This window comes from Sciurus vulgaris, assembly GCF_902686455.1.
Source record: "Sciurus vulgaris genome assembly, chromosome: 1".
Classification (NCBI taxonomy): Eukaryota; Metazoa; Chordata; class Mammalia; order Rodentia; family Sciuridae; genus Sciurus; species Sciurus vulgaris.
This window is the reverse complement of record NC_136461.1, coordinates 85,541,908-85,569,248: the sequence shown is the minus strand read 5'-3', so window position 1 is coordinate 85,569,248 and position 27,341 is coordinate 85,541,908. Positions and strand designations below refer to the sequence as shown.

The 27,341-nt window shown below is 35.9% G+C and overlaps 1 protein-coding gene and 1 long non-coding RNA gene across 11 annotated transcripts in view; one reads left to right on the top strand and one right to left on the bottom strand.

Annotated features, from left to right (window-relative positions):
- LOC306648072 overlaps nucleotides 1-3,726 on the bottom strand; it is a 71,284-nt gene extending 67,558 nt beyond the window's left edge. For 3 of the 6 annotated variants that reach the window (XR_013760274.1, XR_013760275.1, XR_013760276.1), the window contains exon 1: nucleotides 2,940-3,726. This is a non-coding gene — a long non-coding RNA (uncharacterized lncRNA). The remainder of the gene's footprint in view (nucleotides 1-2,939) is intronic. The other 3 variants (XR_013760277.1, XR_013760279.1, XR_013760278.1) reach the window with 3 other exon arrangements.
- Nucleotides 3,727-3,818: 92 nt separating this feature from the next.
- Nucleotides 3,819-27,341, top strand: part of DPYD (dihydropyrimidine dehydrogenase) — an 845,662-nt gene continuing 822,139 nt past the window's right edge. For all 5 annotated transcript variants that reach the window (XM_079105431.1, XM_079105432.1, XM_079105430.1 and 2 more), the window contains exon 1: nucleotides 3,819-3,996. In XM_079105431.1, coding sequence (XP_078961557.1) covers nucleotides 3,958-3,996 — 39 coding nt within the window. In that variant the 5' untranslated portion in view covers nucleotides 3,819-3,957. The remainder of the gene's footprint in view (nucleotides 3,997-27,341) is intronic.

The following is a 27,341-nucleotide window of genomic DNA, read 5'->3' as shown; positions in this document are numbered from 1 at the left end:
TGTGTTTTTGCCAGAACGTGAGCACTGGAGAATTGAATCTTTAAATTTTTAATATTTGACTTACATTACATGGCACTTGGCAATTAGTAGACTACTGCTGCACACACTTTGACATTTGATTCTCACAATAATCCCTTAAGCTACTTACTCACAATCACTAAGTGGCAATATGTATTTTTGAACCAGTAGCTAAAGGTCTATGGTAACAGAGACAAACGTCTTTATTGTCCACAGAGATATCACAAAGAACCTATCACTGTGCTTGAAACAAACACTCAAAAATAATTGTTGAATATCTTTCCATGAGTTATTTGTAGTTCTGTGCTATGTGCTTTTATGACATTTACATAATTGCTTATATGTAGTCAAATAAATTATTCCCAGTTTATTCTACAGAATACAAACTAATATCGTCTTTCAGAGAAGGAATACTGGAAATATTTGGACCTAATTGATCTTTAGTCATTATGGCCTGGATTATAATCATTTGGTCCTAGAAAATCAGATGGAGGAAAACATGTATCTCACAATCAATTGAAGTCTCTAACTTCCAAAGAGTGTTCAAAAATAGGTGCCTAATGTTAGGCTACAAGAAGAAAATAAAGGCATATGGAAACTTGAATTTTTATTGTGTTTCTAAATTTGTGATATTGAAAAACTTTTCAGATGTGAAATTAAAGATGACTCATAAGCCTTACTTCTGACTATGGTGATAATAATAATATTCATTCATGTACTGTAAACTATTAAGTTGAAAGATGAGCTGTCTCACCAAAGCCTACAAAAAATTAATGTGGAACACCTGATATTTGACTGTGCTTCCAGATGGAGGGACAGCTTGACAAATGCCATCATAATTTACAACTTTTTAAAAGTGTGGTGTGAATGCATTTGCAGTAAGTAAGCTTTAAACAGCTTGGATTATTTACAGGTACAACTGCATTTAATGTAGAATTTCAATGGATTTAAATATTATTAGTTTCAATCACTGATCACAGAGTATAGATGTGGCATGTGAGTAATGTGATTAGATGCCTTAATTAAGTATCTTAGAACAGGACACATCTGTTTGATAAAGTTAGGGTGTCATAAAGTAGTGTTTGAATTTTATATTTGGCTGTCATTCATGAAGTGCTTACCTTGGGAAAGCGTGTATTTTGGACTTATCCCTACCATTCTATGGTAGTTTAGGAAAATAATTATCTCAGAAAGAAAATATGGAGATAGTGTCTTACTCAAAGGGATAACCTGGATTTCTTTACTCATAAATCAATTATTGATTATTACCCTGAAGAGTACAGAAGTTCATATTTCCGAAGGTTAGAAACTGAACTTTGAATTTTACAGATTAAACTTGAGAGGTAATTATAATATATAATATAATCATATGCATCATACCTATTCTACATGTATTTGTCCAAGAATACATACATTTACTACGAATACATATATAAAGGATGTATATATTTCTTTATCTGTGGATATATGAATATATGCATATGTATATGTTTATCTGCATGTGTGTTTATATCTCCAAAAGCTATAGATCAGTTTGGAGGTAAGTACGGTATGGTTACAGGGAGATGCAAGAACATATGACTTTGGAACATTACTGCCTGAAAGGAAAGTAGTTAATTTGACATATTTTAGCTAGAAATTCAATGACAGATATTGTGACTTCTCAGCAGTAAGTGGAACATTGAGAAGAATACATGATGAAGTGAAACTAACGTTTCTCAAATGAATTGCTTAGTGCATAACAAACTTCAGGGTCTGCTCCATTCATTCAATCACCAAGTGTTCTTGGTTTTTTTTTTTTTTTTTTTTTTTCAGTCCCAGGCAAGAACTGAGTACCCAGTAGAAAACCAAATCAACATGGGCCCTCTCTTCCTGGGGCTTCTACTTTAAACAGAAGACATAATTAAAGAAGTCACATTAAGATAAATATAAAACAAAATTTGGCAGGTCTATCATGAAAAAATATGGTGTGTGAACTAGAACAACACAGAAAGGGTGGGTCTAATTTTTGGTGGTGAGAGTGAGTCAGGGAAGGCTTCTCTGAGATCTAAAACATGAGTAGACCTGAAGAATTCCAAGAAGTGAACAATAAAAAAGGGAGAGAAGTGGTTGGAAGATAAGATTATTCTGTGGTTGGAACATGAGTTAGGGTAAGAGTGGCCCTAGGGGAGGTTGGAGAGGAGGGAAGGGAAGGTTGTCTAGAAGTCACTAGAGAGTTTGCATTATATTCTGACTGTAATGAAGCACTGAAAGATTTATAGTATGTGTGTGTGTGTGTGTGTGAAAGAGAGAGAGAGCGAGAGAGAGCGAGAGAGAGAGAGAGCGAGAGAGAGAGAGAGAGAGAGAGAGAGAGAAAGAGAGAGAGGGAGAAAGACATATTTTATTCTGGAGTAGAGAGCAGGTAAGCAATAAGCCTGGAATACATGGCTTTGATCATGATGGATGGATTGAAGATGAGGAAATGAAGAGCGATTCAAGATTTACTTAAGAGGTTACTCTTTAGAGCTTGGGAAAGAATTTCATGAGGATGTGAGGTAACAGAGTCAAGGAGATCCCAAGGCTTCTATTTAATGTTCTAGTTGCTCATAATAACATTTTTTGATTCAAGGACAAGGTATTGGACCATTAGTAAGTTGCTTGTTCTTGAAGGCAATCTGAGGGCTTGTTTAGAGAAGCCTTCTCCAGTCACTCAAAGATCCATGTCTCAGTAATTTCTCTCCTAATCCTCTTTTATCTGACAATCAGCATCACATTCTACTTCAGCCCTTACATTAAGTCTCATCTCAGGGACAATGGTATCTCTTCTTAAAGACTGTATCTGAGAACCTAACACAGTGTTGGCACATTGAAGCTGCCCAATACACACATATTGAGAAGGATGAATGAACTTATAAAAAATAATAATAATAAAGGGGAAATACGTGACTCCACGGGGTCACAATCTGCCAAGAAGATGAAGTGCCACACATGCCTTATTAGAGGTAAGTACAAAGTGTATGAGAGAAGGGGATGCATTCAACTAGGGAAGAAAAGGGCAGAAGTTTGGAGCACAAACATCCTCAAAGAAGCGGTGAATATTTTCTGATATGGGGCTATTTCTAAGTGAAATCACTCCCCCTCTTCCTCCCTTCTTCCTGTGGCAAAACATAAAGGACTTCAAAAGAGCTTTACGTTTTAGAATAATGGTTTTTTTAAAAAAACAGCCATAGAATGGATTATCCTGCAAACAAAACAAAACAAAACAAAACAAAAACAAAAAACCAAAACAAAAAACCCAGCATTGATGGTGTACACCTACAGCACTTACTGCATATTGCTGTTGGCTTTAGGTACTGGTGCTTGCTCCCCTCCAGGCCCCCAGGGGCTGTCAACTCCGTCCTCCACCCGGCCCAGAGTCCTGCCCGCCTGCTGAATTACATCTACTCTCATCCCTGGGAAGTTCCGGGAGATCCAGTTGCTCCTAAGAGAATGTTTCTGCACCTCACGGGGTTCACGCGGGAGGAAAGGAAAGGAGCAATTTGTTACTTGTGTCGCGACAGCTTTTACCTTTAATCCCGGGGATCCCTCACTTTGTCCCCCGCCTACCTAGCTCAGCCTTTACTAGCTTCCAGAGTAAGGCCAGTGCCCGGTGCGAGTGCTCTCTCCCGCCTCCCGCCCGCAGAAGAAAACCCGCGGCCGGGCGCTGCCGGAACCGGCCACACGAAGGAAGCGCGGGGCCCGGCGGCTCGGCAGGACGCCTGAGCCGCGGGACCGAGCGCGCAGCCCCGCCCCGGGGGCGTCGCCGCCCGCGCCCGCCCCGCCCCGCCCCCGCGCCGCCGGCCCTCGCTTCCGACAGCTTTTCCACTCGCGTTCCCGCAAGCTGTCGCTTCGGTTTCTGGCTGGCGCCCGAGGACGCAGGGAGGGTCTGTGTGTAGGAGACTCCAGACTGTAGGCACTGCCATGGCCCCTGTGCTTAGCAAGGACGCGCCGGACATCGAGGTACCGACCGCGCGCCGGCTCGCCCGGGGCGGGAGGGGGACCGGCTGTCGCAGCCCGAGGCCTCCGCGGCCGCCGCGCCCGCGAGTGGGAGACGCGGGAAACTTTGCCTCGGCCGGAGATCTGCGGGGGAGGCGGAGGAGCGCGGAGCCAGGGCCCCGCGTGGGCAGGCGGGACAAGTGGAGGACTTCCCGTGACCGCAGGGGGTGCCCTTTGGTGGGGACCTTTCTGTTTACTTCGGAGGCGATTTCAGAAAGCCTGTCTGGTCCTGCCCTGAGCGGCAGTGACTGAAGAAGCTCCGGAGTCCCGAGGGGTGGGCTCTAGGGGACCGGAGCGACTGTTCCCCATGCATTCGGCCCCGTACCTCCCCATTTGCCCCTGTATATCTTTTGGGGACACCTGTCCACAGCCTCCAACTCCAGTAGCCGAATGCTGCTCTTTGCAAAGGTGGAGTATGAAAGTAAAACGATCTGTGTGTCAGCTGTAGCAGCCTCCGTTAGCTTTAGTATCACTGTTTATGAAATAATTTAAAGAGTGGAGAATGGAACAAAGTATTGAGAACATAACAAATGCAGAACCCTCAGAAAAACATAAATAAACTGTGCTTTACTCTCAACAGTTTTTTTATTTCCTTTTGCATTCCGTTTCTGTGAAAATGTCACCTTTCTTTCGTAAATAAGGTTCTATCTGAAATGACATGGCCCTTCAACTGAATTCTTCCTAGTACCCTAATTTATGCCTGGAGAAGAATTTAATTATGAACAGTGATTGTAGACATACTAACCCAAGGTCAGCATTTCTGATCTAAGACAAACCGCTTTTTTACAGTTTTGTTTTGTTTGGGGTTTTTCCTTGAGTCTCTTACTCTGGTAGAATATTTGCTCTGTGTCTCTTTGTGTGTGTGTGTGTGTTTAGAAATACAATTTTCCTTTCCTCTGTTCTTTTGGTGGCTTAAATAAAAGTTTAAAACCACCTGTTTGCAGAGTAGCTGTTTTTGCCACATTTTGCCTGTCATTGTTGAGAGAAACTTTGCCCTCTCCTAGGAGAAAGATAATAATAGCCTTTACTTCAGACTTCATACCTTGATTTGAAAACTCCGTTTTGGCAACAAGAGCCAAAGTATATTATGTGGACATCTTTAGTTTTTTTGTGATTTCTTTTGTGTGTTATTAACTTTTAGAATATTAATTTATATAATTTATTTACTGAAATTTTCATGTTTGTACTGGGAGAAGATACCATAGTTGATTTAGGTTATAGTCCTTTTTTGTCCTTGTGACACTGATTTAAATTCTTTTTTTAAAAGACAAATCAAATTGCAAACTTATGACAGTTTTCAGGCAGTACTGATTTCACAGTGTTATCTATTTGATTTCTTTCTCTGTATCTCTTGAAATTGCTTTTGAATTCAGATCTTACCCACACTGTTCTAAGTAAAAAGGTGCTACTGTAATATTAAATGTCCATCTTAATTTCCTATGTTGTTTCATGCAAGAACATTTAAGGAGTCTAAGCCATCCCCCTGCATAAGCCCAGTCTAATCTTAGTCTGTGGCCAGTCAACCAGGGGTTATTTACAATCTGGAATGGTGCTATTCAAACTCTTTCAGCTTTTGTGTTAATCCGTAACATCTTTTATCATGTACAATTCCTTACTTTCCCCTCAAAGTAATACCTGTGATTCATGAGCTAAAATACCATGAAAGAGCATGAAATTAATCATTAAAATATAATGCAGTGAGGAAAAATACATTAAACCTGGGGAAATACACTGAAGCATAGATGTCTTAGTTAATCCCATTGATTTACCAAAGTTCATTTTTGTGTTGAATCAGAATGAATCATAAGGCTTTTTTAAAATCAATCTGTCCTTGAACAAATTGATTGAAACTATTGTATAAAAATTTATCTGACTGTGGTCATTGTTTTAGCCTTAAATACAAGGAAAAGCAAGTAATCTTTTTAAAAAATTGTTGGTATAACAGATGGTAAATGTGATAACAATACACTGATAGAAGTATTTGATAAATAGGAAAAGAACAGAAAGTGATGGTGATAGTACACTCTGATGGTAGTTTAATTTTCCCTGTGAGCTGCTTATACAGAATCTCAGGTTTCAATGAAGCAGCCGAGGGACATCTTTGTTTCTGGGGACAGGAATTTTTGAAGTCCACAAAGTTGCTTTGTGTGCTCAGTTTTAATTTTCTAAGCCTCAATCCAGTGTCCCATCAGCATTAGAAGGGTTGGTAACAGGAGAGCAATCAGGTCACTAAACTACAGAACTGGAATATCCCTGGCTGGAAGATAGACAAGGAAAGGATGTGTTACTTGATAAGACCTAGCTCATAGAACCAAAAATTATTGTCCTTTTAGTAATTCTAGTAATTGCATGAGAAGTCAAGTCTTTCAGACACATTAATATAGAACAAAGCCTGACCTCTGGAGCCAACTGCCTGGAATTGAGGTCTAGTGCCACTCCTTTTAGCCATGTGACCTTGGGCAAGTTACTAGCTTCTCTAAGCTGCACTTGCATAATCTGTTAAAGTAAGGAAAATAGTAATAGGAAAGATAATAACCAGATGTCTCAAGTTGGCAGCTTCATGTCAGCAAAAAGGCAAATGATAAAAAAGAAAAAGAGAACATAATAGGGAAGTCACTGCTAATGAAATAATTAGTACTTTAAAGTTCATTAACACAAGCTATATATGCTTTTCAAAGTTATTTTGTTTTGTTGACTAACTTTTGGGATGTTATCTAAATTTTGTCAGTGATGACTTTTGACTACAAACTTTCCTGGGAAGGTTTCAGAGAAGGTGAGTATTGGATATTGGTCACTTTCCCTGACCTCAGCAGTAACTTCATAGTACTTCTTTATTTAGATTGAATTGCTAGCCAATATAATGTCAATATCTGCACACTTGAAAGCAAATAAGAATGCTTTCCAGGACTCCACTTTTGTTCAATATCTTGTTCCCTTCTGACAAAGAAAATTGAGAATAGACTATAAAAGTGTGTAAAGTATATGCATCTGCAACAAAGTTTTAACTATTTAAATACTAGTAATTCGGGTATTTAAAATTAAGCTTTAGTGTCTGCCTACCACACTTCTGCCCCCACAATCATAAGTCAAAGTTCATTGCTTGATTCCCACTTAATTAGCATTAAAAGGTTATAAACATAGTCCAGATTTTTCCTGAACAAAAAAGGAATTCTAGTCATTGTCCACAGAATCAAATATATGTTGAACCAAATAGACATGGCTTCTAAATTACTGATCCTGTGACTTCTATTCATTTGGGAAGGTTACTGAGAATTTTCTAAATTTAATATTAAGAAAATGAGGTAAAAAATAATAGCGAATTTGGAAAATGGGAGTATATGGGAATTGACTTGTAGAAAGTGAATTTTAAGGACAATTTGAAAGAAAGGAAAAGCATGGGTTACAAATTGGTGGAAATGGCAAATCATATTTCAGAACACCCTTTATCATAATGCTTTTGACCCTGAGGAGGGAGGAGGGTCATGGATCCAAAGGAGAACACAAGAGTTCAATTTTGTAGTAGTCGTGGGTTATAACTGAGCGTGTAAGTAATAGTCCTTTCTCCTTCCTTTTATTAGTTGGGCACTACAGATCCTGTGGTACTGCAGTCTTACCTTGTTATTGCTTTTAAGGTTTTTTTTATTTCTTTAAAACTCCTTTTGTGAGTTTCAGTTGTGGAACATGCACTAGTCCTTCAGACCATACTTGATTTTACTTTAGAATTTTTTTCCCCCCTTTGTGAGGAGTTTACTGGGCAGTAAGATATGTGTCTGATTATCTGATTTGAAGAGTCACTGATCCCACTGATTGCCCCTTACATTTTAAGGAATTATACATTTCTATAGTTGAACATACTCATTTGTATTTCAGCAAGTTTTCAGAAAATTCTGTCTCTTACACATGAATTCAGAGGATGAGTTTTAGTAGTTTAATTAAAAATATGAGATTGATGACTAAAGATGAACCTATTAGATTGACTCTGCTTAATCTTAAAAATAGCAGATAGTGTTGACTGATTGCCTAATTGTAAAATATACTGGAATTCACTAGCCTCCTTTCTTACATCCTGAAGGATAAATATACATTTTGAAAGCTGAATATTAACTATAAGGAATTAAAAAGAATGCTAAGAAAATCTAGAGTCACAATGCTGAGATAATTGGATGATCTTTAAGCAATCATATCTTTTTGTTTCTAACTGTTTGAATGAAGCATTTTGCCAAACTTTGTATGCAGGAAACAACACTAAGGCTGGAAACTATACCTCCTGTTAAGGGAAGATGCCTGATCACCTTGGGAGAGTTCTAAAGCACAAGCTTATGTTGCAAGATTTGGAACACTAAGATGAAAAGACTGAGACAAGATTGTCCAAAAAATCATGACAAAGAAGATTTGATGAGAGGTTGGATAGAATCTAGGCTGAAGAGATTGAAAAGTAGGATTGGCCAGTTTATTTTTTTGCCTCTTAGCTATATATAATGACAAATATGTCATAGAGACCTTGAGTCCTCAAAACTGTAGAGAAATTTTATTTTTTTATATTCTATTTTAATTCAAAAATGTTTAATAAGGCATTCATTGATTGTATATTTATTTATAATGAGGACTTTGATTTTCAAATGTGGCATGTTTACTTTCTGGATGTCATTTGCTCTTAATCCTTCATATTGGGACAGAAGGTGTTTTTTGGCCTCAAACATCAATAGTGTGGGTGTTCACAGATATCCTGGAGCCAATTATACTAGAGAGAGAACTCTTAATAGGATTATGTCTTTCCAGGGGTTATAATTATTGCTGCTTTCATTGCTCTTAATTAAAATGTTACATTAGTAGATATGAATTATCTGCATATAACTTTTAGGTGGTTCAACACAGTTATCTGTTTATTGGTGTTAAAAACTAAAAACTTTTGTTACAAAGTTGTTTATTTTGTATTTCACAAAATCAAGCTTTATTTCATGGCTAGTGTTTTAAAAAGCATTGTGAAAACAGACCTGAGTTCAAATCCTTGCTCTTTTATTTATTTGTGCAATTCTGAGTAGCTTTTTCTGTCATTTTTTCCTCTGCAAGTTGGATTTAATCTTATTTATTCACACATAATGGGATTAATTGAAATCATACACATAAAATGCTCCAGAAAGCATCTGTCACATAAAATAATGCTTTTTAAGTGGTAGTACTTATTTTAAATATTACTACATATATCCTGTGTATTATACAAACATCAAATGGCTAGAATTTGTTCAGTTCTAAGAATTAACTAGCAGTATTGAAGCTTACCAACAGAATCTAGAATCTGTGAGGGAGGGGAGAATTAATGGATTTAAAAGAATTATGAGGAAATCTCACAGATTTGTAAATGTTGCAGATATGTATTATGAAAGAGTTATTGAATTCCATTTTTTAATATTACAGGTGGGATGAAAGAGTTTCTGAAATTCAGGTCAAATTAAAGAGACCTATTTTATTTCATTTCTATTTCAAAATATGTTTTTAAACCTACCGTATTGCCAGTTCTCTAGCATAAGCCTCAGGGAATACAAAGGAAGTAGCTTATTCTCTGTCCACACAGGATTCCCCACATCTGCTAAATAGGGGAATCAGATTCCAATCCCCATCCCTAAGGTTTTTACTTTAGCATGCATATGGATTGATTCTTTAGTGTTTCTGTGTGTTTTTGAGACTAGATCAGGCTTAATGCATGGGTAAAAAAAAAAAATGGTGTTTTCTCATTGAAATTTTGAAGGGCCTTATATTACTCTTTCCTGAAAATAAATTTTGACAAAATTAAAACAAACTCAGATATCTTTTTATACTGTGTGAAAATTATCTTGTCTCTGAAGAAATTTATGAGCTTCAAGAAGTTCTTTTCTATACTTTTGAGCATCTCTGAACACACTACATTTGTTTATGAATGATTTTAAATTCCTAGGACAGATTGGCTTATAGGTCAACCTATTTTGTATCAGGAAAAGGTAAAGGGTGCACTCTATGAAAAAGGACTCGGGTAGTAAACTTTTTATATTAGTTATAACAATTTTATTTTTTGAAAATTTCAGCTTGGTTGTGTGATAGCATTTTTGCTACCCTCTACCTCTCTCATAATAATTAAAGAGACAATCTGTGTCTCTACCTCCCAGGTGCTTGGAAATTGATATTATGAGTGCTTATGAATGTCCCCTTGAGGCGCTCTTGACTGGGCCACTTTGAAGAAAAATCTCTTCATCAATAATTAAGCCCTGAGGGCCACTTCTCAGGGGACCCACACAAAATTACATGTCAACTCCAGGCCTGATTTATACAGATGGCCATCATGGATGAAGCCCTAACTGCACCCTCCCCCTCCCCCATAATTCAATCTGGCCACTCTGCTGATCCCCTCCACACCTCCACAGCTTTTCCTTCTGTCAGAAAACTTCATTCCCCAGTTTTCAACTCCTGCTACCTACCCAGGATTAACTCATCTAAGTAATCTTCATCTTTTTGAAATTCTTTAAAAGTGGTATGAAAAATTGGCTATAGTAGCATGATAAAACTTTAAATGCATCAGTCAGTATGTCTAACGAAAGAGTTGCATGAAAATCTTAAGCAAAAGTGTAGAAAAGAGTATGTATTTACTATTTGTTAATTAGAACAAGTATTCAAAGACAGGTGGCAGCTTGGGGATGGTTTCACTCTCCAAATTAGATCTGTTGCTCTCTGACCCTGTGGAAATCATTCAGGCACTGTAAAGAGTTTGCTGATCCTTGAGTGAATTTGCTATTGATCAGTCTTTTAAGGATGGTTTGTAATAAAATATGGCAATAGTGAAATTGTTTGGAAATGTGTCCTGCTGTGTGATCATATCAAGGAAATGTAGAGATGGTCCTGCCATTTAGCTTTTCCATTTACGTGCTAGGTAGGATTTCATATACTATTTATACCACTATAGAATTTGATGTACTTATTCATCTGATTTTTTTAACTTTCTTCATGCCTGTTCACCTCTTCTTATTTTTAAACAAATAAGTGAGCCAAATGTAAATTTCATCTGAGCTTACAGAGAAAATCCAATCCTACCTTATATAACTGGAGTTCTTTGTGAGGATGATCTGAAATTAGTAAGTTTACTTTTTGTTTCTCGGATAACGCTGTCTTTAACTAGAAATTAAGACTGGAAATTCAAAAAGGGAGATAGAACTCCCTGCCAGTTTCTGCAGTGTGTTCCTTGGTTGATAATATCTTGGAATCCTGGCCCCAGTAGGAGAATTCATTACCTTTCTCTGACTCCTTGTACCGCAGTAACCTGAACGCTTCAGGAGCCTTCTTTCAGATAATCTTCCATGCCAAATGTTGGGTAGTGCTGGGATAAAAAATTTGAAATCCACCATAATTCAAAGAAGAAAGGCATTCAGTTCCCTTCACAGATCCGTAGGGCTAAGACATGATACCTTTCATAGCAAAATGCTCTCTTCTGTGCATCAACTTTTATTAAATTTGTTTTGCATTTCTCTAATTTATCTTTTAAATTACTTTCCATTTCTCTAATTTATCTTTTAAATTACTTTCCAAGATCATAAAGCACTGTGTTGGAAGTACACTTGAAATGGTATGTACTGCATTTGAGTTCTGCACTTCTCATTTATACACTTCAACTGAATTAAGCATTTTATAAAAGATGATTTAAAAAAGAATTGGGGTCTTCTTGGGTGCAAAGACAGAGTGACAGTGGAAATGGAGCCAGTTACCCAGTTGCCTCTTTGTCCCCCACTAATTCTGTGTTTCATAACACTCAGGCATCTGGATATAGTTTAGGTGTGACTTAAGTTTGGATCAGTGCTAACCTTAACACTTGTTATGGTTTGGATGTGAGGTGTCCCCCAAAAGCACATGTGTGAAATAATGCAAGAAGGTTTGGAGGAGAAATGATTGGGCTATCGCCTTAACCTAATCAGTGAATTAATCCCTGGTGGGATTAACTGAGTGGTGACTGGAGGCAGGTGGGGTGTGGCTGGAGGAAGTGGTTCATTGGGGGTGTGGCTGTGGGCCTACATTTGTATCTGTCAAGTAGAGACCTCTCTCTGCTTCCTGGTCATCATGTGAGCTGCTTCCCTCTGCCACTTTCTTCCACCATGATGTTTGACCTCATCTCCAGCCCCAAGGAATGGAGCCAGCCTTCTGTGGACTAAGACCTCTGAAACTGTGAACCCTCTAACTTTTCCTCCCCTAAAATTGTTCTGGTCAGATTTTTTCATCACAGTGGTAAAAAAGCTGACTAAAACAATGCTTCTTTCTAGATCATAGCTTTACTACCTGCATGATTCCTTTTTTTTTTTTTTTTTTTTTTTCTGCCCAGGAAGAACAGAAAGAGTACAATTGGGCCTCAGGTTGTTGTCTTGAGTGGATAACTGTAGCACTAACTGCAACTGTCTCCAAGCTGTGACCAAGGAAGGAGACTTTCAATTTGTCCCAGCCTCTCTACCACCCCTTTCTCCTGGACTAAACTACTCTGGCAGACCAGATTCTAGGCTGCCTACCCTAGCAGTATGAGTAGTGAGTGCTCACACACCAACTTGTGTGTGTACAATTTTTTCTTCTTAGTAGCCAGGAAGAAGAAAGGATCTGTAAGTGTAACTACTTTTTACTAACATTTTTCTCACAATGATAAATATAAGAAGGCAAAACATTCTTTTGTCTTGGAGTGTTAACCGAAAGTATTTTGAATTCATGCTACATTTTAAAGCTAAGTTTGCATGCAACCTGAACTCTAAAACTTTGTCATGCTTAAGCCTCTGTTTTGAAAAAAATAAAAGTGCACAGAAAAATTCTTAGGTGGTTCATGAACATTACTGTCCATCATTTTTTCTACCTCAAGTCTAGATAGTAATAAATAAAACTTTAAAATATTCTTCTTATCTGCTTAAGGTCACATTGTCATAATAGATGCCTAGAAGGGAAGTTATCAATGGTAGGCATGAACATCTTAAGGATCTAAAGTATTTTCAAGCTTTCCAGATCATACAACCATGTGTGTGGCAGCTTTCAGTGGATGAATATATATAAAATGTTATCCTTTCCAGTGTTAATAATTATTTTTATTTTTTAACCAGGTGAAACCTTCTTGTCTGCATGGTTTAATTTGAATGTTTGAGTATTGGGAAATTCAAACTTTTTTTCCACATATTTTTAAATAGAAATATCCCAGACATTAAGAAAATTAAATATTAATGAAATAAATAAAATCACAACAAATTAATGCTATTATGGAATTCATCCAAACTTACCTTAGATAAATTCAGAACTAACAGGAGACTAGTAGACTTGATCCAGTGGATCATTCTAATTCAGTTGAATTGGAATGAAAGGGCAGCATAGATTAATGGTTAAGTGTGCAGGTTCTGGAACTAGGGTGTTCATATCCCACCTTTGCCTCTTAGTACTTCTAATTTTGTCTTTGTTTTAGTTTACTCATCTTTAAAATGGATAGTAATAGTACCTATATCAGAATTGTTATGTGGTTTGAGAACATACTAAGTATTCATAATTTTCAGTAGTTCTAACACATGGCAAGTATGTAGTTAATGTTAGATATTAAAATTTTAATAATGACTACCACTGTTTAAATTTCAGGGGTCTCTGACAATTTTTTAAATCTTTTAAAGCATAGGGATTTACTGTGACCTTTTCCTTTCATTTATTCAAAAATATTTATTAATTTCTATTTGTAATACAATTGTATTACAATACAGGACCAATAGTAGAATTAAGAATTTTTTTATTTATATAAAAAAATACACACACACACACACGTGTGTATTTTTTTTTGTGCGTGTGTCGGGGGGTTGAACTCAGGGTCACCACTGAGTTATATTCCCAGGTCTTTTTGTTTTTTTATTTTGAGGCATGGTCTTGCTAAATTGCTGAGGCTAGCCTTTTGATCCTCCTGCCTCAGCCTCTCATGTTTGTGGTAGTACAAGTGTGGAATTATAGGTGTATGCCACTGCAGCAGATGAGCCTCCTCCATATGTAAGTCAGAGAAGGCCTCCCTGAGGGGTGGACATTTAATCTAAAATTGAAAGACAATAAGGAGTCTGCATGGGCTTTTAAGTTTTGAATTTTGAAGCATTTTGAATTTTGGACTCGGCTTTAGGATGCTTACCTGATAAAGTCTATGAAAATCTTCTTGAGTCCAAAAACCTATGAAATCTGAAATGCTTCTCATCTTAAGCATTTCAGATAAGGGATACGCAACCCTACATATTTTTGTAAAGCTTGGGTTACCAACAAAGTATATTATACTTTCCTTGAATTTTATATGTGATTGCTAAGTAGTTGCTACATTGAACAGTATGTGGGATCTGACTGGAAAGATAAATGCATCTCTCCTAAAGGAGCTTATGATGCAGAACAGCAGATGAGGAAAATTAGCAAAAAACTATAAATCAAGACAAAATAAGTGTTTGGGGGTGATGGCACAGAATTATATTGTTAGGATTAAATTATGCATGTTTTAAATTCACATTCATGAAACAATGATTTAGTTGTATATGGTTATTTTGATTATATATGATAAATTATGGTAAAAGAATTCACGGAAGTTTTGTTACAATCTCCCTCCACCTTTGCTTCAAAGTCCAGTAATTCAGGGGCCAAAAACATGACTTGGGTCATCCTTATCCAGGGGCAGGTAGAGGAGGGCTGTCTTGACTGAGATGGGCTAGTTGTAAGACAAGTGTAGTACTGCAGCTGGCAGAGTTGACTTCACAGGGATGACTGTGGGTGTGCACTCACCACATGTCTTTTGTTTTCCTCTGATGCCCTGCTTAGGAGCATGTTTCCATTCTTAGGAAGATGTATCTGTTTCAGAAATTGTGAAACCAAGGACATAGAAAGGTTAAATGGTTTGATTAAAGTCAGTATTGAATTGAAAACTAAAATCTATGAATATGAGCTCAATATTATGTTGCTGTTTATTCAGACATTAAAATACATGATATGAAAATTAGAAATCAGAAGTACATAAATGGGAAGTCCTTCAAAAGCTACCTCATTTTTTCTGACTGTATGCATTCACAGAATTTCTCGATAGGTTGTTTAATATTCGATTCTTCAAGGAGCCCTTCACATGTGTAAATGAAGCAAGGTATGAATGGCTTTTAATCCAGGCCAGATGGTTGCAGTGGAGGGAGCTGAAGCGACACCATCAATCACTTCTCAACATGATGTCAGCTGACCGCTTCACCCTCTGCTAGGCTACTCTGACCTCTGACAGGACAAAATCTGTATTTGTTAGAAGATTAGCGGAGAGAAACAGGCAAAATGGGCTGCAAGACTTAAGTGTGTTTTTGACTTCTGCATTCCTTTTTCTTCTCTTTGAAGTCTGTATACATTTAGATATGTGTTATAAAACTTTGATTCACTGGAGCCTTAGAATGAAGGGCATTTTTCTTTTACATACTATTTTATGACAATGATGATATCACCTGTCAGGAAAGCCAGTTCATATTTGAGGACTAAAAAAATGTAATTACAAGGGTGTAATTGAAGGTTAATTTATATTAGCCTAACCCTTGCCCCTTTTGCATCTTTAGGCCTGTACAATTTTGAATTAATTATGCTATGCTGGATTTTTAGATGTGTATATTGGAGTAATTATAATTTGCACTACAGTAATTCAAAAAAGAACACTGTGTCTAATTCTCAGTTACCCTGAAAATGAAATAACTCCAGAACCTTTGCAATTGTTTAGTCAATTCTAAAATAGAATATATTTCCATAAAAACCTATGGCTTAAAAATAAATGTACTTGGGGTTTGATAAGTTTTATCTTTTGAGTCAACTTTCCTGGGGAAATTAAATGATGTTGCCTATGATAACATAAGTTACCAAGCTGTATTTCAAGATCAGCAGTGTCTTTGAATACCCATGGCAACCACTTTGGATTGACATGAGCTTTGAGTTCGAACTGTGGGGGAGTAATAATAAGCCCTAATAGGTTCTTAGTTGGATTGGACCCCTGTTATGAAAGATCAGCAAGAGAAAAACAGAAGTTTATTAATATGCATATTTCAGACATACATGGGAGACACCCAGAGGATGAGTAGATTTTCAGGAGGTGGCTTTGAATTCTAGCTTAAATAGCATATTCAACAAAGAATAGTAAATTTTTAGAAAAGTGATAATGCAAAGAAAGAGGACTTTGAGTCTCTCTGGGTGGCATCTTCAAGGAAAGGCAAACGAATGACAGTTAAAGGCTAGTAGTAGATCTTGTTAATATAAATTCCTCTGGTACCATTGCCAGGCTGATGAGACCCACAGCTATCTTCATTGTTTAACTTTTGTTCTCCCTGCTAGAGGGAGGCTGGATACCTGTTGTCTTTGTAAATCTGTGTCCCACTTTTTTGGCAATTGGAGGGCAGCGAGCTTTCCTGTGCCCATTTCTTCTTAGTTGTCTTCAGCTCAACAGTCTCCATATTTTGGGGAGACATATTATGATCTTCCTCACTCCCATTATCCCTAAAGCATTGTCACTGAATTGTTAGGATTACCTTGATGCCAAGTGGGTCCTGTGGAGTATTCGTGATATTGATATTGACTATCCTTTGAAAACAATGTTTATAAATTTGAATAATGTAAGTGCAGCCATTGGAAGTGCCTTCTTTTTAAACACCAGGAAGTTATTAGTTATAAGATTGAAATGGAGAATAATAAGTGATTGTTTCCTAGGAATGCCCCATTTAAGAAGTGTCACCAAAGGTGAATGGTTCTCTTTAGTATGCTCTTTCAACAAAATATTCAGTGAATAAAGTAATAAATCTCAAGAGAAACTAAATGCTACTACTACAATGAAAATAATACTTATTACACAACAACATAACTGCTTAAAGTTATGTTCAGTATGATTCTAAAATGACAGTTAAAGTGTAAGAAATTTCATATTGAAGGTAATGGTAGTATTTATTCATCTTTGAGATGAAGAGTATTTCAGTGGTAATGGCACACTTTGAGTGCTTATACAATTATTTTAAATATAGGGATCATATGATCTTTCCTGTGGAAATGAAAGAAATCTGAAACACTGAACTTCTAATTGCCTCTCACAGTTTGGTACCAGGGATTGAAACCAAGGGTGCTTAATCACTGAGCCACATCCCAACTCTTTTTTGTGTTTTTTATTTTCACTAATTTGCTTAGAGCTATCCTAAATTGTTGAGGCTGGCTTTGAATTTGTGCTTCCTGCCTCAGCCTCCTGAGCTGCAGAGATTACAGGTGTGTTCCACTGTGCCTGGCTCACTTATCTTTATTATTAATATGCATTCTGATTCTAACTCTTTTTCTATTTTATATATGGCTTTCTATCAGAAGTAGGTAGTAGGCAATATAAATAGTGCCTAAATAAAAACATTTGGGGGACTTCTTTGTAGTAATATATTTGTAAGTTTGTGGTGGTGTGATTAAGTCAGAAGACTTGGTTCTAATCGTGGCTCTGTCTTTGACTGGGTTGTGTTTTTGATCTTACTAGTTCCATCTGTAAATGGAAATTCCTATGGCTTATATTCTGTAAGGAATTACAGTGCAATTTATTGTAAGCCTCATTTATATTATGCCCTATACATGTTAGTAGAGATACTGAGGTGAGTAATAGCCAGCCATTATATTAAATAAGCTTAAATCAAGTGGGGTAGACAGGTACATATACATAATATTTTAGACAGTGTAGATTTCAATTGAAATGCATGAAATTGAGAGTCTAATAATATATGTAAAAGTTTTCATAAGTTGATAAATGTTAAACATGGATTTTTTTTTATAATGGAAATAGTATTACTTGACATTTCTCAGTTGTAAACTATATTTTTGGTACTAGAGCATCTGTGATTTTTTTCACAATTAAGGATGAATCTTAGCTTTTTAGATAAGATGCCTGGACTTAATTCAAATCCAACAATTAAAAGGCATGGGAAACAAGCTATTTTTCACTGTTAAATTATTTTAGCCTATATGTCATTTGTAAGATGACAGCAGTGTTCAAGTGATGTGCCAAAAATATGAACATTTGTTCCTAAGCCAACTCTCTATCCCAACTTTTACTTTCTGTGGTTACCATTCCCCATATAAATTGTTGACATGAGAGGTACATTTACATTTCTGTCTGTTCACAACCTATATTAATTGTTTTCAAGTGCTGCTAGAGCATCCTTAAAAATATTTTTGAGACTTGCTTCTTCCTCTTTATTTCATCCAACAACAGATGACTAATGTATACCAGGAACTTTGGTGGAAACTGTAGCTAAGAGACAGAAGAGAGAATTTTCTCTAAGTCATACTTCTCTTGGGTCTTGCTGACATAGTTATCTGCACCACTGGAAAATGAATTTCAATATTTATAATGAGTGGACAGAAGTCCTTGAATTTCATGCATAAAAAATGTGAAGCTAACATTATTGCTGCCCATGGATGCAGTAGAATAGTGATTAATAGTATAGCCATTCAAATTAGATCTGTAGGTTAGAATTTCTGTCACTTCTTGGGCAAGTTTCTCAGCTTCCTTGTGATTTTGTTTCCTCATCTGCAAACTGCCATCAGAGGATTCTTATGAGAATGATAACGGTCCTCACTTGAAAACCACTTGGTGACGTGCCCAGATTACTGTAAAACCTTGTTCAATATCATGTTACAGTGTATTAACGCAAGAATGTTAGAAAAATGCGTTTCTTCCAAATAAGAGATAACAGTATTTTAATAAAAAGAGTTAAACTGTTTTCTTTTTGAATCATATATTAGAACAGATCCTTAAATTAAAATAATATTGATAGAGACTGAGTGTTTTGCATGACATTTCTTGGGAGCAAGAAGTGTCTTATCTACCACAGCTCAACAAGGAGGATTGAATAAAGAAGAGTTGGGAGTGTAGATCATGGGGAAGGAGTTGTGTGCAGGGGATGGTTATGGAAAGTTTCCAGAAAATGTTTGCAAAGGATCATTGGGTAGATTTTTATATGCATCATTGGGCTATGTTGTAAAAAATGTATGTCAGACAAAATGGAGAAAACTATTAGTAGTCAATCAGTGGAGATTTAAATGAATCATCCCCCCATCCCCCCTATACAGGCACAACAAAATTTCCATTGATCATTTTTTGAAATGAATAATTTTTGGTTTAGGATTTTTTGACATCTTGATGAATTTCAAGAAAAATACTAACTTATGCTGATGTGATTTCCCATTTGTCTTCTAATACATAAGCCAAATGCTTTTATTTTGAAGTTCATATATACCCTCGTTCTGAATATTTTAACTTGTTGTTTGAACTGTCAGTGCTTCCTACATCAGTTAGCTACCAGAGAAGCACCTTAAGGACCAAGTTATGAGTCCTAATATAGAAAAATTAATCGAAGTGGCTTACATAAACAATTCAGAATTCTGAGGCAGAAGAATGGCAAGTTCAAGACCAGCCTGGGCAACTTAGGGAGAACCTTTCTTAAAATAAAAATTTAAAATGGCCTGGGAATGTAGCTTAGCGGTAATCACTTGCCTAACATGCAGGAGGCCCTAGATTCAATCCACAGTACTACAGATTAAAAAAAAAAAGTGGCTTAAATAAGATGTTAATTTATTTTTCACTCAACTAAAATAAGTCCAGAGATAAATTCTTTAGTGCATGTAGCACCTTTTTTGTCAATAGTTCTTTTTGCACCCTGATATCTTTAAGTTCAGGTCCACTTGTACAAGTTGGAAGATAGAATGCCAAGATAGGAGGAAGAGGAAAAATATAGTGTGACCATTCCTTTAATGAGACTCCTTAAAAGACCTGCACTTCCAAATATATCTTATTGCTTACATTTATAGTCTTCAGCCTAGAATGATGGCCCTCTCAATAATTATAGGGGCTTGCTACTGTTGAAGAAGTGTGGAAAGGATGTTCAGGTCAGAGATTCACAAAATATCTCATGTGTATTTGTTAAACTTACTGACTCCCAGTAGCCTTCTACAGAGAATTACCAGGTGTGTGGAGGGATCTCAGGTACAATGTTCTGATATAGCTGTTTCTAGCCAAGAGTATCTGTGTTAAGCTTTTCTATTTTAAAACCCATAATTCCAAAATCAAATGCAAATCTTTAATACCTTCATATAAGATTTGTAAATAAAAGTGAATGAAGAAATCACTTAATGGCATTCTAAACACTTTTCTGTATTTTTCAAGGGACTCTATGAAATTAAGCCACGTGGGAGGAAGCACCCATTGTTATGTGATACCTGTACTCTACTTCTCATTACTTCAGGTGGGAGAGTAGGGGATGCATTTACATTTTGTGTTGGGGATCCAGGCTACCCTAAAGTTCACCAGTTCACTGTAACCACTCCGTGGACTTAGAGGTTGTTATATTCATGATTACAATTCATTATGATGAAAGTATAGTTTATAATAAAAAGTGGGGTTAAGGAACGTAGGTCAAAGCCCAGTGGAAACTCGCCACAAGCGTTCAGGTGGTTTCCAGGAAATACTTAACTTTCTGAGAAACAACTTGTGACAATGTGGTGTGAAGTGTTGCCAAGCAGGGTAGCTCACCCAAGCCTTGTCATGTGCGCATACTGTGCTGTGTGACTAACTTCATTTGCTCAAGCACAATACCACCAGAGAAAAATCAGATCATAATCATTAGTCACATTATTAGCATAAACTAGTCCAACCAGTAGGGTGGTCCAAGGCATTAAAAAAAAATCATTCTTCTTCAACAAAACATTCCCATCTTGGTTCCAGGAGTGGGTTATGAGCCTCCTCTGAAAACAGTGCTTTTTGGGGGATGTTCAAGATTTAAACAATTTAGGCCTATCACGTTTACCCTTTTCTACACACATTTCCCCCTGAAACTATAAAAAGGAAAAAATATATGTGAAACAGTTGTTTTTGAGACACTGGCTCTCTGACAAAAAGACCACAGTGATCCCTGTGAAGTGGAAAACAAAGAAGAGTAGCTTGAATTTTCTCTAGCTTACCTGAGCGAGTTTATAAGCTGCAGCTCTGGAGAGCAGAACCCACACAGCCTGGTGGATTCTCTCAGTTGAAAAGACAGAACTGAGAGTCCAGTAACACCAAAGCAGCTGGAGTTTGTAAAACAGAATAACACAAAATGATTCAGATAAACTTGGAAATCTATGGATGTATACCTCTCAGTACTCTACAGAGTAATGATCAGTGCATGGTCTGTGAGAAAATGATGTATGTCTGATTAAAGAAATAGCTGAAAGAAGTAGAAGGAACAGTATCTGACACTTACATGGGTCTAAGAATAGTGTCTGCTCCCACCACCCAGACTGGAGAGCATCATGATTCATAGGACATTAAGTTCCATGAATGAAAAAACACCAGAAGTTTCTTTTTTCAGTAGTGAGAAATTATTAGACCCAGACCAAATGCTGCCTAAGTCCTATTTCACAAATCTTAAAATCAAGACCTGAAACGATTGTTTCCAAGTAATTCAACTGTGAATCAAAACAATACTTAAGAAAATGTGAATATAAAATATCATATAGCCAATAAGTTGAAATTCTCAATGTCCGTCATCCAATTAAAAATAGCCAGTCATGTAAAGATGTAGGAAAATAATGATCCATAAGGTGGATAAAAATCAGTAAATCAAAGTGAATCCAAAAGTGAAACAGATGTTTGAATGACAGAAGCACATTAAAACTGTTAGACTATTGTAACCTACATGTTCAGAAAGTTAGAGGCATGGAAGATAATGGGAGATTAAAGATGAGCTTCTAGACCTGGCAACTACAATGTCTGAGATGAAAAGTACAATGGGTGAGATTAAAGAAAATTAGAAGTTATAGGAGAAAGATTAAATTTGAAGGTATAAAAATAGTAACTATTCCACATGAAGCACAGAAAGGAAAAAAGAAAAAGAAAACATAAAGAAAAGAATATCAGTGAGGGACAGGACAACTCTGACTGTCCTAACATAAATGAAATCTCCCAAGCAGAAGAGTGGGAGAGGTGGGGGGACAGAAACAATATTTGAAAAAACAAATCCATAGATTCAAGAAGCCCAATGAAGTTCAAGAAAAAGAAATACGAAGAAAATCTGCTAAGTCACAACATAATCAGATTACTCAAAACCAGTGATAAAAGACAGAATTCAGGTCAATCAGGGGTGAGAAAAAAAGGTACATAATATAGAATGAAGATAAGGCAACGGCATGTTTCTTTTTCTCCTCCTCCTTCCCCTTTCTCTCTTCCTCCTGTTTAGTGGGTACCCAATACAGTTGTGCTCTACCTCAGCTACATCCCCAGCCCTTTTCATTTTATTTTTGAGATAGAGTCTAAGTTGTGGATGGTGCTCCTGCCTTGCCTCTAGAGTGCCTGGGATTACAGGCGTGAACCACCACACCCACCTAACAGCAGATTTCTTCTTGGAAACAATGCAAGTGAGAAGACAACAGTGAAGCAATATAAAGTACTGGTGGAAAAAAGCTCTCGACCTAGAATTCTATACTTAGTGAAGTTAGCGTTTAAACACCAAGAAGAAATAAAGACTTCTTCAGAAATTCAGAAAATGAAAGAATTTACCAGCAGGGTCTCCTGCACTCTCAACAAATGTTAAAGGAAGTCATGTCCTTCAGGAAGAAGGAAATGATGTAAGTTGGAAATAATGGATCTACTCCAAGGAATATAGAACTGCAGAAATGACAACTACATTGATAAATATGATTTTTAATTATTTAAAGTTCATAAAGGATGATTGTTAAAATTTAAATAAAAAGCATAGTAGGAAATTTATAACATATAGAAGTGGAAAAGTGCAACATGGATAAGCATTGAAAACTTTATTATGTAAAAGAAATCAGTTATAAAAGACCATATTTTATATGTCTCTATTTATATGATATGTCCAGAATAGATGACTCCATCAAGTCAGAAAAGTAAATTAATGGTTGCTCAAGGTAGGGGGTTTTAGGAAAATTGGAAGTGACTACAAATGGGTACAATTTTTCCCCCTAGGGGAGGGATTGGTGAAATGTTCTAAAATTGAGCATGTTAATGGTTGTGAATACACCAGAAATCATTGAATTTTGTCTTTAAATAAGGTGAATTGTGTGACAAGTGAATTATATCTCAATGAGACTGTTTCAGGGCTGAGCATGTAGCTCAGTAGTAGAGTTCCTGCCTACTTGCCTAGTGTGCATAAAGCCCTGGTTCAAACCCCAGTGCTGCAGACAAGAACCTACTACTGCAACAAAAATCCCCAAAACAAAAAACCAAAACATAGTTGTTTACTTACAAAAGAAAAAAGTAAAGATGCTATATATGAGGGAAAATAAAATGTGTAACACAAACAGTATTGGGTAGTGTGTTCATCATCAGAGACCTGACAAGTGCATTTCTATTATACTGGAGTAGAAACTGATTTTCAGCAAAGACTCAGTTGGTGGCTGAACATTTCTCTCTTTTTTCTCCTTAAATTGAAAGGATGAATGCATTCTTCTGGGAACTATTCATGCTCTTTTCCTATTTATGTAATGTTTTCATATCAGTGTGAGCCCTATGTGAACACTGTGTGTGTGTAAAATAATTTCTTTGTCATATTTTTTGATACATCTGATTATCACAGTTCAATGATTGTTTAGAACAAGATCCCTGATGCAAAATCAAGTGTTAATCTCTAGAGTCCATTGCAACTAAATCCTAGGGACCCAAAGAAGTTGTAGAGTGGGGATGTTCTTGGAACAGTTCAGGTCAACTAGTTTTTAATTATAACATTGGTAAAATTAAAAGACATTATTTCTTTCTAACTCACTTTAGGTTTAAATTTAAATCATTTTAAGTAAGATTTTTTATGCCCCTAAATTGGAATTGCTAGGTGGATTTTGTTAAAGAATTGGGATGCCTTAATGTGACTTCATTTTACGTATTTTTCATTAGCTAATACTACTTTTTAAAAGGCAACTATTCTTTGTAGTTATTCAACCAAAATGATTCAAAATATCATTCATTAAGAGAATAAAATTGATTAGAATACTAATTATTAGATTAATTCTATAATATTTAAAATAGTTAATACACTAAATTACATATTTCTAATGGAACTAGTCTTAATTGAGGTATAGATTTGATCTTTTTCCTTTAAAAACTTTCTAAAACATCAAGAATATTCCTCTATATCAATTAATATCAATTAATGTATTTTAAACATCTTAATATATGTAGGCATAAAAATTATAATACACATACATATATATATATGGCATATGTATGTAATAATTATTTTTCTGCCAAGAAATCAGATGTCTTCCATTTTTTATTGCTATGTCATACATAATTTTTTCTTCAATGAAATTTCTTAAAGGAGACCTTTTTTTTAATTTTAAAGAGCACAATAAAAGCATCTTAGGAAATACACATCCTTCAAGTCCTTTCCAGACTTAGCCTTCTGGGCTCACATAGAACCTGAGCATTACATTGTGAACATATTAACACCCCGTTATTTTATCTTTATGTCTTCTTCCTTACTTGGTCTGAAGCTTCTATTGTTACAAGGACCAGTCTTTCATGTATTAGAGGTGTTTGTGTTGTCCTACAAAATCCAAAGTTTTGACCCTAGAAAGTTTTAAAATAAGCAACAACAAGCAGTTCATTTGATTTCCTGTCAGAACTTGTTGTTAGTGTTATATTACCACAGATTGCAAGGTTCAGTTCAAAGTGTTGTACTGCTTCAGCAAGTGAGTTGCATGATTAAACCTTTGAAACCTTTGAAGGAAAGTGAGGCAGAGACTGACCTCCCATTACAGAGTGTTTAATGATTATATGACTTAAAATCTTTGTAACCGCTGACAAGGAGTGAATGGGGGTCCCCTTGTCTTCTTAAATAGAACAGTAAGAAGAAAACAGAATTCTGCTTATTGTTCTGCCACTAGAAAGGCCTTTTACTTTCTAGTGGAAGTTTGTTGCCTTTTTTTTTTTTTTTAACTGTTTTCCTCAGGAATTTTTCCATTAACAAATTTTTTTTTTTTTTTTTGTGGGAGGGAGTTAATATCTTCTCTAACGAAGTATTGTGCTCAGTTTTGAAGACATGTGGATGCATAAAAACTATTTTTGCTTTTGAAAGTTTTAATGACTAGTTTGATGGGAAAGGACATGTGTTAATAATTACTTGACACAATTTCCTACACGTCAAATGAGGGACAATAGCAAGTTTCTGTAGCAGTTGATGGGTATAATTTAACATAGAGGGAGGGTCCATTCTCATTTCTTGAAGAAAATGGTTCTAGTTAGAACTTAAGGAAAATTAGGTAGCATTTTAGACTAACATAAAACTGCTGCATACTTGACATAGTGAATGATGCAAGAAAAGGGATGGAAATAGAATTTTGTGTTGATTTGATAAATGAAACTAGATTAGAGTCAAGGTAGGTTGGAGGGGCAAATGGGTAGCCAGGTTAAATTGTGAGACAGTTGTTTTTGTTAGTATAATGTATATAATGTGGAGCCATTTAAGTTTTGTGTATGTGTGCATACGCACACATAGGCATTTGTGAAGGATGTTTGTCATGTAAGAAGAAGAGGAGGTACAGAGAATATTGCCATGTGGTGGTCCAGCATACCACATTAAGGGTCTCCTATAGGTTGGACAAATAGGGAATTCAAAAGTCAGGCCATATGTGACTTTCTTGGACTGGCATAGTGTGGATTAAAGAAACAGAGGAACTGCTGTATAGATTGACCCCAACATGAATACCAACTTACAAGAGAACTGGTGGTGTTATTGGCAGAGATCAAGAGGAGTTAAAGGTTTTGTGGGGAAAAAGGTAGTGTGGAAAAAAGAAAAAAGTGTGTTGTTTTTGATATGAAGAAATTAAAATCATGATGGAAATGCAAATAGGTTTTTTGGCCTTCAATGAAATTGGTGACTATAGAGCAGAACAGATATCTTGGGGTTTAGAATATACATGTAAAACTCAGGTGCAGAAAGGTAATCATTAATGCCAAATACTGTTTAGGAAAGAATGGTGGAAGGGCAGGCAGCAGAGGTTCAAGAACTTGTTATCAAGGCCTACAGAAATAATTAAGTTACAAAAGTAGAGGGTAAATAGAGGTGTATTAATGCTGTGATCTAAAGGAAACCAATGCAGTTGAGTTTCAGCGTACAAGTGTGAATTAACAGCACTCAATACTGCATTAAAAAACCATAGAGTTGAAGGTTACACTAAGACTTAGAGCATGATGCTAACATGGTTGTTTTATAATTTTGTATTTTTATTAAATGGTCAGATTCCCCAACTCTCTAGCTCTTTGCTTCATTCTTATCCTTCTCAAAAGAATAGCTACCTTACAACAATTCTTGAGTTGATAAAATCAAAAAGTGAATAGACACTTTGAATCATTTTAGTTATTTTTATACAAATCACTTGCCTATGTTTCTCATTAGCTCTTAACCATATAGTTGAAGGGTAGTCAGTTGATATGTGATTTATTATTATTTTGTGAACCTGAAAATCAGTCTACTTATTAATTTATTTAAAAAAATCTGAATGTTTTCAGATCCTGCTTCCCTTCTCCTTAAGTATTTTTTCCAGTTTTTCCATTTGTCAGCTCGTAATCCACTTATCTTATACACTAAAGTTAATATAATGGTGAATTATAATAGTTTCCTATTACTGAAAAAGACTCTGTATGGCCTGTTTTACATAGGCAGAAAACTATTTTTGGAAAGCAATTTTTGAGGTAAAAAGATTAATTTTTCTTGTATGAAAAAAGTATAAATTCCAGAATATGAATTTTCTTTTTTTTTTAAAGGGAAGGATTGGGTACTCTTTTTTAATGTTATTGTATTTTTATACCTTTATTTTATTTTTATATTAATGTGGTGCTGAGGATCAAACCCAGTGCCTCATACATGGTAGTCAAGCAGTCTACCACTGAGCTACAGCCCCAGGCCTAGAATATGATTCTTCTTAGTTACTTAGTGAACTTGTTAGTATTTTCTTGATCATGGAATAATCCCAATCAGTTCTCCTCTTTTTAAATTTTGTTTTGGGAATCTGTATCAATTCATTCATACCTTCAACTTTTGTGAACATAAGGCACTATTCTAGCATGGAATTTCATAGCTTTACCTTTTCTAAATATTTAATTTAAATATATAATGCACAAATGTTCTACAGTGTATTAAATTAAGAAGCCTATAATTCATGTGAAATTTCCAAATAAAATAGTATGTTTCATCTTTTTATTTTCATATCACTTTATACATATTTTATTTTCAATTTCTATAATGAAAATATAAAGTAGTACATATATCAATATGTTATTAATGTTTCATTATTCA